This window comes from Salvia splendens, chromosome 16, assembly GCF_004379255.2.
Source record: "Salvia splendens isolate huo1 chromosome 16, SspV2, whole genome shotgun sequence".
In the NCBI taxonomy this organism is placed as follows: Eukaryota; Viridiplantae; Streptophyta; class Magnoliopsida; order Lamiales; family Lamiaceae; genus Salvia; species Salvia splendens.
The window spans coordinates 16,690,016-16,704,035 of NC_056047.1; the positions used below are offsets into that span (position 1 = coordinate 16,690,016).

Genomic DNA, 14,020 nt, shown 5'->3' on the forward strand with positions numbered 1-14,020 from the left:
ACGGTACAGCTCTCTCTTTTAGGCCATATTTTAATGACATTCCGACACTATTATGTGACATACTTTCAGGCTTAATTTACGTTTCATTCATTAATAATTGCAACAGTGTCTACAATGGAGGAGATTATCTTTCTAACACCACCACCAGAATCTCATCTACTTCAAAAAATTCAAGTTCTCTTCCATCATTTATTAGCATGTAAAAAATATTAACTGTTATGGCAAAGTTATTCAATTGTTTTTTCTATATTATTTGTAATACAACCACAATTACTAGAGCAATAGAGTACTCGTTTGGGCTCCTGAAAATATTATATTTGAGAATGTCACGAAGTAATGAAAATATTATATATGGATGAAAAATGAGTCACGCCATAATGGTACTATTCTTAATTATAAAAGAAATCTACGTCTTCCGTGATACTCTAGCTTTCTCTTAAAAATATGAATTTTTGAAGAGATACGAGTTTTAATACACAATTAGTAAAATAATAAAGAGTTAAAGATATAAAAAAATAGTACTTAATGTATTGTTAACGGATAATAGGTTCCACGTCATTATAGATAAGAACATTTCGTAAAGTAGAAAATGCATTATATTTAAGTGACAAAATAAAATAAAAATAGTTCATATATTTAAGGCCAGAGGGAGCAACTAATAACTCCACTTGGACCGTATAATCTTGGGATCTAGTGCCTACAAATAATTTCTATTTTCCTTAATTTTTAAATAAGAATGATATTTCTGATATTTGAATATAAGAAATAACTATTCCTCTCACATTCTATATGGAAATTAATTTATCTTTCTTAAAATAATTTAAAATTTAAAAATTCACATAATTTTAATACAAAATGTGATCAAAATCTATAGAATTTTATGACGATATTAATGAAAGTCTAATTGCATTGTATAAATATCAATTGCAGGAATAAAAATGATATAGTAGCATAAGAGTAGTATTTTTTTTATGTGATGATAATATTATATTTCTTAATAAAATGATACTGAGCTCGATACATAATAATATTACTCAATAGAAAAAATGTACTACTAAATTCGATACAAATAATATTATTTTAAGATGAGTTTCTATTGCAACCCACACATATATCCATTTCTCTAACAGCATTTAAATAAAATCACTTTTTTTTCTTTGCATATTTATATATACCCCTTATATTCATCTCATTTTCATTTTAATTAGATAATCTCACTTTTTTTTTATTTGAAATATGTAATTCTTTCTATTTAAACGAAATTCATAATTTTTTATTCATCACAAACAAATTCAAAATCACAACTGCCCCATAAAAAAGAAATCTTTCAAATTAATATTAATATTTTAAAAACAAAATTATCCTACTAGTAACAAAATCCGCACGTCTATTTACTAAATCACCTGACTACGCCGCTATCTAAATGCAATACTAGCATATTCTTGTTCAGAAGAAAAACTAATAACTTCAATTTCTGATAAACCACATCGACTATAAAAAAATCTATGCAATTCTCAGCGAAGATCAAAAGCTTCAAATTTCCAGTAAAATCAAGATCTCTTCCATATGCTCAGAATTCCATTTGCAAAGGACTTTAGATTATTCCAAACTGAGGATTTCTTTTGATCTGCGTATTCACGAGGCACGTTGTCCAGCTCCCTACATTCATGATATTATAAGAGGTCTCAGAAAAGATACAGAGCATGTGACGATAAACAGTAAAGTGCAGCATATGTTGTACGGTTCAAGGATGCAAGAGAAGAAAATGCAAAGCTACGAATGAAAACTATTTTCTTAAAAATTGGAAGAAATCCCATGCAGCATAAAATACGTTCGTAATCAGAAATAAATGTCATGGCTTTAATCGATATCATAGTGAAAGTTGTTGCCGGACTGGATAGAGCTGTCAAAGAGAAAGAGGGGCTGAAGGGGCATAGGTGAAGAAGTAGGTGATGAGCCTCAATGGCTACGAAGAAAAATTTGTAGAAAGTAACGACAAAAAGGAAGGCAATCCGCATGGGGACAACATGTTTCAGGCTAAGAGTAATCCATTAATTAAATAGACTTGAAATTTCACAACATCACTTGCATTTATTTGAGTATCAACTAACACACTCCTGAACAATTTGCATCTGAAAGCATGCTCTTCCAGATGCCCATGTAAAGAAAGAAAAATTACCTTTCAGATATTTCTGACGACTCCTGTGGCCCAGCTCTATGTTCTGAAGCATTGGACTTCACCTTTTCTTCATGTATCTCATGTTCCTTTTCATAATCTAGGTTCCGGATACTTTCATGTTTGTCAATCAGGTGTGGAGATTGAGCTTCCACATCTTTTGGTTCACCAGTCTTACAAAACAGGAATAATAATAAAATGTTTCTTGTTCAACAGCCAAAAGAATAGAAAAAGAAGGCTGCAATAAGATGCACATACACATGAGTAGATGGAGCAGGACACGGGGTTATAATAGACCACAAGAAGACAACTTTGAACAAGAAACTGACTAACAATTTATCTCAATGACTGGATCATCACATTCAGACAAAAGAAGCAGGACTTAATTCATAGAATACTACATGTGTTGCAATGTTGAAAACAAGTGGGGTTTCATCAAATACCTCAACTGAAACAAATTGGTCTTGCTTTGATTGAATGGCCATGGAACTCAAAGTCTCAACATCCTTCAAGACTGGTCCAGTACCTTCACCTAGCTCCATGGCTTGAGGAACCTCTTCAAACTTGGTCAATATCTGATCCTCTTTTATGGTGCTTTTCTTCGAGGAAGCATCCCTAGTATACATGGACTGTTCTTCGGAATTGCATATCATCTCATGAATATTAGTTGCACTTTTCTCTGAGGAATTGTCCTTAGTATACATGGATTGTTCTTCGGAATTGCATATCATATCGTGATTGTTAGTTATGCTTCTCACATTCCTAATGTCCGTTAAATCTATTTCATTCTTGGAATTGGATGCTATCTCATTCTCTTTCGTTGAGCTTTTCCCAATGGAGACACACTTAGCATCGGTTGATGATTGTTTGGAATTGTATAACATTTCCTGTATGATCTGTCTGACAGTATAGTAACCACCACCAACTTCTTTTATAGTATGAGAAACAGTTGGAAACTTCCCATCATTTGATATTCTGTACCTGTTGACCAGTAAATGACAAGATTTTTTAAAATTTCTCATGTATGGTAACTTATAAGAATCTGATAAGCAGTCAGCCAGCATAGGGGTATTGGACAAAACAAGCATGTCCTTATTTTCTTGTTATAACAGTTGATGATTAGTACAGCTCATTCTTTAAGAGCTATCATCATTGATAGAACTAGTGAATAGACTAGTCTATTAAAAACTCTCTTCACAACAGATACACCATATGCGTGTCCCCGAGCAAAACTTGAGGTGAGAGCGAAGCTCATAACCTAACCTAAAGCAGCAATAACAAAAGAATATGGAAACAAGGAGGAACCATATGTGGGCAAAATGCATTAGCAAGGAAAAATATCTATATATGGTGCTTATTTAAGACCATTCAACTACAAAGTGTACAAACATTAAGGTTGCATTCTCAAACAATTTTTCTTACTCTAAGGAAATCTCACAAAATTCAAAGACTGACCAAGCAATTCCAATGGATAGAGCTTCCAATTGCATCTAAGAATATCAAATGGGTGGTGACCAGATCGAAAGCTTGGAAAAATTAAAGTATGTATACCAGCAATGAATCACCATTGATCAGAACCATAAAACAGAGAATTTTAAACACAGCTCGGCATTCTTTCTTAACTACAGCCCAGAGGTACTGTAAATATTCCAAATTCCAACCTGAGAAGGATTCACAATTGGCAGCAAGCATCATTTTCATGTCTCACACGAACATATCGCAATCAATGAATACCACATGAAGAAAGGAAACAGACTTCAACAACATTTATCCAGCAGTGAACTATTAAAACGACGTGAAGTCAATTTATCAGCTGAAACAAAAGGAAGTTTTTAGAATACATACTCGTTAACATAGGTTTCCACCATAGTTCTGCGCTCATCCTTTGAAGGTCTTTTACGCGGCTTTCTGTCTTCCAGCGCACTAGTTGCAGCAGAAGCAGAAGCATATAATCGATCGAGCCCCAATAATTTCAATCCATGCCCTAGATTCGATGCATCAGCTAACACTGCCACTAAGACGAATCAAGCATCAGTAAACTGAACCACTGAATTAAAAACCAAACAATTCTCAACAAATGAGCTAGATTATAAATTTATAAGAAACAAATCAAACAACAATCATAAATTGAAGTTCCAATAGTTAAAGCAGTTTCAATTTAAATGAAACAATAATTCCAGCACAAATTTGTTTGCCGAAAACAAAAGCTATGCATCGAACAATCTCCCCATCGATAATTTGGCCTATCAAAACTTACCAGGATGCAGAGAAGCAGTTGAAATTTTGGTATCTTGACGCCGCTGAAACCGAAGAGACAAGCCGATATTAGCAGGTCGACAAACACTACGATTCAGCCTCATTTCGCCCTATCGAGATGATTCCAGCACGCCTTCATCTAGCAGTGAAGGAAGAAATCCGCCATTAACAGAGAAGGAATCGCGGAAAGGAAGAGGAGATGGCTAGATACTGCGGCCAGGGTTTAACGCAGGGGTTTAATTTAGCACGAGTACCAAACTTCACTAAATTGTTTCTGATATAAATTGTCTTAAAAATAATAGTTACATATATAAAATATTTATTGTTTTTTAGGAATATATGGAATTAACTTTATCTAGATTTAATGTAGTTATTAACTACAAGTATTATTGTATAAAATACAATTTGGATCTATTTATTGAATTTCAAGATAAGTTCATAACGAGCAAAAACATGAATACTATGGAGTACTAAATTTAAGTCTGTTAATTTATTTAAGAGCACTTACAACGGGGAAGGGGAGGGAGCCGTGACTCTGCCGGGAGGCTCGGCGCGCGACTCCCTTGTTGGAAGGAGTTATGATACACTACATTGATGAGTTAGCAAGTTAACAATTTTAAAAAAGTTAGCAACGGATCACGCCCTTGGTATTGGTATATGTGCTTGAAAATCATTTTCAGAAGAAAATATTGATGAAGTGTTGTTTATGGATTGCCTAGCACTAATGCCAATTAGTTACTCTCTCCGTCCCACAATAGGAGTCATGTCTGAAATGATCACAAGTTATAAGAAATATAAAGAATAGTGAGTTGGAAAAGTTATTAGAATATGGTATTGGTTTTAGAATAGAATATAAGTGAAATGAGTTAGTTGAATGAGACCTATTTACCATTTATGATAAAAATGTAATGTGACTCTTATTGTGGGATAGATTGAAATGACAAAATTTAACTTACTTTCTGATGGAGAAACTTAAAAGATTACTGCACGCTTGAATGGATTTTAAATAATTTAAATAAAACAAACAAAAAATAATAGCGCTCTAAATCATTGCCTTAGTTTTTTAGTGCTAAAATTCAGAGAAAAAGTAATTGATGAAGACATATTATTTATATGAACACGTCTATTAATGGCGGCGCCGGGAATCGGATGGCTGGTTCGCTCGCCGAACCATTACAGGCGGTGAGCGGCAATTCGGCGAGAGCGCCGATTTTTGGGCGCTGGCCGATCCGCTCGCCGGTCGGCTATCCGCCATTGCAGGCTCCCGATCGGTGAGCGATCGGCCAACCCATTTTTTTATTTATTTAATTTTCGAAACACTATATACACGCGATTTGCACGTCATTTTCATTCGCACCACTTGTTTTAACGAGTTTTCTCTCTATCTTAATTTCTGTACAAGATCAACAACGCGAAATGAGTAACGCGGGTGGTAGTAGTGGTGGTAGTGGTGGGGATGCTGAGGAGTACGAACGGCAAATGAACGAAGAGTTGGAGGCCTATACTGAAGGGGCTGGCAGCGGAAGCGTGCGTTCATAACGGATCACATGAATTTGATCTATTTAGCAGATTATTTAGACAAAATCTATTCGCGCAATTATCACATGTATCATGCTCATAACTTGAATTAAAACATGCTTTAGCACATAAAATCCCTAAAACATGCTTACTGCGGAATTACCCAATTTACCTCGTTGATTCAATCAAGAATCGTTGATGGCTTGCTCCGTCTCCATGTGAAGATCTTCAATACAAGACCTCGGATCTTCTGACTGGTGTCCCGGACTGTACGCTGATATTTGTGTGGGCAAATCTCACCAACGCACTAGGACTCGAATAATGGAAGACAGAAACTGCTCACGGAGGGAGCACAATATTCGAAATCTCTCTTTAGAGGGGGGGACGAAAATTTTAACAAAATAATTGTTGTGTTTTCTGTCTCCTTTATTCTCCTGTTTATATAAGTCACATATTGAGCCCAGTCAGGGATCTAAGGAAGAATTTGGAACAGGCCTCACCCAATTAGCTTTTTACTAATTAAATTGAACCCACAATTTAATATAAGCTTATATTGGAATATTACGAGCAGCCACTACAGAAGTAATATTGCACTGCCTTCCAAATCCGAAATTACAAGTATTCTGGGTTTCCTTTAATTGCATTTGATTTATTTCCCGCGCTTAAGATAGAAACATCCATTAATTAATTAATGTCTGCTATAGACTTAATTAATTAACATATTTCGAATTCCAAGAGTGGACTTAGCAAGAAACTCTTATTTATTATTCATAGAGTAATCAAACTCCAATTAGCTAGATTCCGAATAATAAAACCTCGTTTCGAGCTCCTCTTGTGGATGTTATCAAACGAGACTCTCCTCGCCCACGTTTCAACATAATAGCAATCCTAGCACCTCTAGATAATGATCACCACTACCCAATATACCTGGATCGTTAGGTTACGAAAAACCCGCACCTTTGGTAAGTCAAAGTAGTGGATACTCAATATCGTATGCTCAATGCTAACGTACATTGGTTAAGAAATTAATTATCAAGACCTCGTCTTTCAGTAGATAGCATAAAGACTCGTCTTGCTGTTAGATCCATTCAGTGCTATACCACACCAACGTCATCTTATTTCAATATGGTTTAGAAATAATCGGACTGACATTGCAACCTTTCGCGATAGGCAGTTTAGGCCTATCTAGGTTGTGAAATTCTTATTTTTCTTTGTTTAGAACTGACCGTGTTACCTTAAATTGGACGACGCCCACAACCGGTCTACTAAAACAAAGACTTAGACATTGTTACGTTTGCTCATACATTTAAATATGCAATAAACAACCATTAAATGTAAGACATAACAACATTATGACAAAAATAATCTGTTGCATTTATTGGAAAATAACCATTAGAGTTTTACAGTATCCAATCACTCGAAAGGTGATTTCTAGTATACAAGACCCTAACAATCTCCCACTTATACTCAAAACAGCTTTCGAGTATACTAAATAGTAGTGCACGCGTCTAAATTTCTCCCACTTATACTGAAAGCGAGTTGAGGTCTAGAATGAGTTGAACTCCCATCCCTTCAACGTGGCACTCGAACGGTTTTACAGCCAAAGCCTTTGTAAAAGGATCTGCCAGGTTGTTCTCTGACGCAATCTTGACCACTTTTATGTCTCCTCTTTGCACTATATATCTAATGATATGATACTTCCGCTCTATGTGTTTGCTCGCTTTGTGAGCTCTTGGTTCTTTCGAGTTTGCCACAGCACCAGAATTGTCACAATAAATGGTGATGCTCTTGGGCAGATTCGAAACCACACCTAAATCCATAAGGAAGTTCTTGAACCATACAACCTCTTTTGCAGCCTCCGAAGCGGCCACATACTCGGCTTCCATGGTCGAGTCCGCGATGTATTTCTGCTTCACACTCTTCCAAATTACGGCTCTACCTCCTAAGGTGAACACATATCCTGAAGTAGATTTTCTCGAGTCCTGATCAGCTTGAAAGTCTGAGTCAGTATATCCCAAAGGACAGAGCTCGGCTGCATTGTAAACTAGAGCATAGTCCTTAGTCCGTTTAAGGTACTTGAGTATGTTCTTTACGGCAGTCCAATGTCCTTGGCCTGGATTCGACTGATATCTTGCCACCATGCCAACAGCAAAGCAAATATCTGGTCTAGTACAAAGCATAGCATACATGAGACTTTCAACTGCCGAAGCATATGGAATCCTTCTCATTGCTTGTATCTCAGACGGCGTTTTAGGGCACATCTCTTGAGATAAATGGATGACATGTCTAAAAGGTAAGAAACCTTTCTTGGCGTCCTGCATGCTAAAACGACTAAGTACTGTTTCGATGTAAGATTCTTGAGATAAGCACAACATCTTCTTCTCTCGATTCCGAAGAACCTTGATCCCGAGGATGTGTCCCGCGTCTCCCATATCCTTCATCTCGAACTGGTTTGATAACCATGTTCGAACTGATGACAACATCTTTTTATTGTTTCCAATTAGAAGAATGTCATCTACATATAAAACTAAGAACACCACATTTCTCTTATCAACTTTCTTATACACGCAGCTTTCACTTGGGCACTTTTCGAATCTAAACTTGCAAACAGTTTGATCAAAACATTGGTTCCACGATCTGGATGCTTGCTTGAGGCCATAAATGGCCTTCTTAAGCTTCCAAACCATGTGTTCTTTGCCCTTTATGGCATATCCTTCGGGTTGTTCCATGTAGATGGTCTCCTCAAGACTGCCATTTAGAAATGCAGTCTTAACGTCCATCTGCCATACATCCCAATCCATATAAGCTGCAATAGACAACAGTATCCGGATCGATTTGAGCATGGCCACTGGGGAGAAGGTCTCATCATAATCGATGCCTTCCTTTTGGGTATACCCATTGGCCACTAGTCTTGCTTTGTAGACTTTAACTCGTCCATCGGGTCCACGTTTACGTTTATATATCCACTTGCTCCCAATGACAGTACAACCTTCGGGTAGGACGGACAAATCGTAGACGTCTTTGTCTATCATAGATTGTAGTTCCGAATCCATTGCTTTTACCCATTCACACTGATCGATATCTGCCTGCGCCTCCGCAAAGTTCCAGGGATCTAATACATTGCTGTCCGAGGAGTGATCCATAGATTCTCCCAAACCAATGTATCTGTCGGGCTCATTTGAGACCCTCCCACTGCGGCGCGGCACTACAATATTTTGAGTAGAAGTTGAAGTTTCGGGAATTGTTTGTACACTTGGTACTTGTTCTTGGTTAATAGAACTTGTGTCAGAAGTTAGCTCATCAAGAGCCACTTCACTGCTGGGTTTATGATTCATTACATAGTCTTCCTCTAAGAATGTCGCGTGAGTGCTCACAATGACTTTCTTATCTCGGAGACTAAAGAATTCATAACCTTTCGTTCATTTGGGGTATCCTATAAACAAACATACCTCCGTCCTAGATCCTAGCTTAGTTGGATCCTTTTCCAATACATGAGCCGGGCAACCCCAAACCTTGAGATGTGCTAGATTGGGCTTACGCCCAGTCCACAACTCATATGGAGTTTTAGGTACGGATTTTGATGGTAAATTGTCTAAAATGTGACTTGCGGAAAGCAAGGCATGTCCCCAAAACGAAATAGGCAGACGTGCATAACTCATCATTGATCGAACCATGTTTAATAAGGTCCTGTTCCTTCTTTCAGCCACGCCGTTCTGATGGGGCGTGCCCGGCGCAGTCAGTTGGGATTGAATTCCCACTTCCGATAAGTAGTCCAAAAATTCGGCACTGAGGTATTCGCCTCCATGATCAGATCGTAGGCATTTGATATTCTTCCCATGATACTTCTCCACAAGAGTCTTAAAGTCTTTAAACTTGTCAAAAGACTATGACTTGTGACGCATCAAGTAGACATATCCAATTTTCGAGAAGTCATCAATAAATGTGATGAAGTATCGAAAACCACCTCTTGCCTCAGTTGACATTGGTCCACATACATCGGAATGAACGAGCTCAAGTACTTCCTTGGACCTATTGCCCTTAGCCTTAAAAGGCCTCTTGGTCATCTTGCCTTCTAAGCATGACTCACACTTATGAAAAGGTTCCTCCTCTAGACCTTTGATAAGATCTTGTTGAACAAGAGAATGGATCCTCCTTTCATTGGCATGACCAAGTCTAAGGTGCCACAAGTACGTTTCGTTCATTAAACTTGAAGGTTCCTTTCGTTTCTTTGAAATTTTCGATGTTGTATTGAGTTCTGATTTGCGATTATTAAACTGTGTAGAAGTGATTGTGTACAGATTGTTTTCCATGATACCACGACAGATATAAGAACCATCTTTCTTAATAACGCAGTTGTCATTAAAAGAAATTGAATATCCATCATAAACCAATTTAGAAACTGAAATTAAATTTCTTCTAAAAGAAGGTATCAACAAAACATTCTTCAAAATCAAAAAATCAATCACTACTAAAACGCAAATAAATGTCTCCCACTGCAACGGCTGCCACTTTGGTAGCATCGCCCAGCTGGACTTCGATCTCACGATCATGTAGCCGTCTTGTCACCTGCATTAAGTCATGATCAAAACAAATATGATCAGTGGCTCATGTGTCAATAACCCAAGTGCAAATTGATGTCGAAGTCAAACAAGCTCGACAACTAGAGCCTGGTGCATACCTGTAGCCTTGCCCCGTTTAGGACAGTCTGGCTTCCAATGCCCCTTTTCTCCACACTTGAAACACTTCCCCGTGGGCTTCTTGTTAGCCCTCTTCTTCTTCTTCTTTCCCTTAGCTATCTTGGCCGGTCCTGAGTTCGGTGCCTGCCTTTTTCCTTTGCTAGGCTTTAAGCCAGAGGAACGAGGCGCCGAAGTCATCATGGCCGCCTTAGCCTGGACCATAAGGTCCTCTGCCGACTGAAGTTCAGTCAACAACTCTGCCAAGGTGTAATTCCTTTGATTCATCTCGAAGTTGAGCTTGAACTGTTGGAAGCTAGGGGGATGACTTTGAAGGATGATAGTTACCTGGGACTCGGGATCGATTGTCCCTCCCAAGACCTCAATTTGGTTGAGGTGGCCCATCATCTCGAGGACGTGGTCCCTCACAGACGAGCCTTCCTTCATTGTCTTCGACATGATACTCCGAAAGGCTTGAGACTTCGCCGTTCGATTCTGAGTACCAAAAAGATTTTTGAGATTCTGCATAATCTCGGCGGCTGTTTCCATGGATGAATGCTGATGCTTGAGTACTGAAGACATAGAAGCCAACATGTAGCACTTAGCCATCTCATTCGCTTTATGCCACCGTCTGTGTGCATCTCTGACTCCTGCCACAGCGGTAGCCGCCGACACTGGAGGTCGCGGGGTTGTGAGCATAAAGATGTACTCATCTGCTGTGAGAACGATGTCCAAATTTTGTTTCCATTCTATGTAATTTTGGCCCTCGAGTTTATTTTCTTTGAGAATTGCGGAAATAGGATTAAACGACATAATGACGATTTGATTTGCACTGCAAAACAGAGTATTTTACTATTGTCATAAACTTATGTAAGAAGTTTGATTAGATTAACCATGAAACTTTTCAAAATCTTACAACTGTAAAATTAAAATTTTGTACCCTCCAGAGGAAGTCAATACGCATTAAAATCTTACAATTTTACTGGTCACAACACCGACGAATAGTCTAGAGACCACAGAGTGGCATGGCCGCCTAATGTTGCCTAAGCAAGACCATCTCTTTAGCATTACAGAGTCTCATTTCTACAACACACTCCCATAACAATGCTCATGTGTTGCTAACAAGATCAAGCTATCTCATAAATCCTGTGTGAACTTCTGAATCTCGCAGTTTCTTAGGATTATTGTCCCCACAGAGCATGTAGCGATAATATTGGAAACTACATTCTAGTTCATACTATTTATATTTGAGAAGTCCGCCCTCATGAACTTGCTATTTTCTTAGGATTATTGTCCCCACAGAGCAGGTGGCGATAATATTGGAAAAAGGCTTCATAAATTGCAGACCAATTGATGGAGACCATATACAAACGTTGAGTTCGTAATTACAACTTAGATATTTTGGGTTATGGTTTTACTTTAATTATCCTTAGCCTTGAGGCAGTTTAAGGCTTAATTAAATTCTGTTGTTATTTAATCTACTGGATAATTAAACCTTTTATTAATTGGTATCATCCTTTAGGGAATAATTATTCTAGAATATATAATTCTTATTCATGTCTACTATAAGATTTGACTAAAATAAATGAATTATTTAATTCTTAATAAGACATGAAAAATTAAATTCAAATTAATTCCATGTTCAAAATTAGGAAGAGATATTTCATTATTTAATGTATTCATACATATCTATCCTTTTTAGGATCTTAGATATATAAATATTAGGAAATTATTAAATTATTCTTATCCATATCATCTAGGAATCAAAATATTATTATTTATTTCCATAGATATAGAAAATAATAAAAATATTCCTTAAATCTAAATAAATATTAGGAAACTATTAAATTATTCTCATCTATATCATCTAGGAATAAAATTACATTATTTATTTCCATAGATATAGATAATAATAAAAATATTCCTAAAATCTAGGTAAATCTTCCAAAAAGATTTTATTTCCATTAAATAATAATATTTTAATGATATCTTTTAATAAAATAATTAAATAATCATTAAAATAATCTTTCATCGTTATCTCATCGTACGAGGTTCGCACGAACGATGAACGACGAAAATCCGACGAGTTCTTCGTCGGACCACGACGCACGTAGCGTCTCGGCCACCAGCGCGCAGATGGCGCGCCAGCGTCTCGGCCGCCTGGCTCGTCGGGGGTCGCTGCTTCTCGGCCAGGCGCGCACACGGCGGCACGCGCCTCTCGGCCAGCTGCTCGACGCCCGTCTCGTCCCGCCGTCTCGACGGGTGGCGTGAGCTCTCGGCCAGTGGCGCGCGCGGTGGCGCGGCTGCTCTCGGCCAGCTCGAGCGCCCGTTTCGGCACGTCGGGTGACGCGGCTCCTCTCGGCCAGTGTCTCGTCGCCCGGCTCGACCCTCCCGAGCCTGGATTCTCCCCTCGTCTCGCCACGTCGCGCCATATGGCGCACACGTCTCGGCCACGACTGGAGCTTCGTCTCGGGAATCCTTCCGCCTAGGGTTGGCCTGGTGTCTCGTGGTGTCTCGGTGGTTCTCGGACGAACCACCACTCCGCGCCAGTCACCGCCGTGTCGGCCTCGACCCGGATGCCGTCTGGTGCGTGTGGTCTCGGCCGGCGGCGCGCACGAGTCCCCACTCGTCTGCGCGTCGCCCCGTGATCACGACTCCCGGCTCCCACTGTCTCGACATCCCTACCTCGATCGCACGTGGTGCGTTCGAGCAATTCAAGTTCTTTGATTCGATAGTTCTTGAGTTCATCATGCATAAAATTTAACAAAAACGCCAAGAACATGCTTCACAATCAAATAACACATGCATACATGAATTTTGCAAAATTTAAATCCAAATAATCAGAGCCAAAGACTGGCTCTGATACCAACTGAAGGGGCTGGCAGCGGAAGCGTGCGTTCATAACGGTTCACATGAAAACATGCTTTAGCACATAAAATCCCTAAAACATGCTTACTGCGGAATTAGCCAATTTACCTCGTTGATTCAATCAAGAATCGTTGATGGCTTGCTCCGTCTCCACGTGAAAATCTTCAATACAAGACCTCGGATCTTCTGACTGGTGTCCCGGACTATACGCTGATATTTGTGTGGGCAAATCTCACCAACGTACTAGGACTCGAATAATGGAAGACAGAAACTGCTCACGGAGGGAGCACAATTTTCGAAATCTCTCTTTAGAGGGGGGGACGAAAATTTTAACAAAATAATTGTTGTGTTTTCTGTCTCCTTTATTCTCATGTTTATGTAAGTCACATATTGGGCCCAGTCAGGGATCTAAGGAAGAATTTAGAACATGCCTCACCCAATAGCTTTTTACTAATTAAATTGAACCCACAATTTAATATAAGCTTATATTGGAATATTACGAGCAGCCACTACAGAAGTAATATTGCAC

At 38.6% G+C, this 14,020-nt stretch overlaps 1 protein-coding gene across 2 annotated transcripts; it reads right to left on the minus strand.

Moving 5' to 3' along the window:
• Positions 1 to 1,312: 1,312 nt before the first annotated feature.
• Positions 1,313 to 4,687, minus strand: LOC121769759. Of its 2 annotated transcripts, none has more exons than XM_042166513.1 (5): positions 4,434 to 4,687; positions 4,022 to 4,184; positions 2,620 to 3,157; positions 2,180 to 2,349; positions 1,313 to 1,659 (listed from the first exon to the last, which is right to left on the minus strand). In XM_042166513.1, the coding sequence occupies exons 1-5, from the start codon at positions 4,534 to 4,536 to the stop codon at positions 1,551 to 1,553; spliced, it is 1,083 nt and encodes a 360-aa protein (XP_042022447.1). In that variant the 5' UTR covers positions 4,537 to 4,687; the 3' UTR covers positions 1,313 to 1,550. The 2 variants fall into 2 exon arrangements, with proteins under 2 accessions (XP_042022447.1, XP_042022446.1); XM_042166512.1 differs by having other exon boundaries at positions 4,022 to 4,190.
• Positions 4,688 to 14,020: the final 9,333 nt, after the last annotated feature.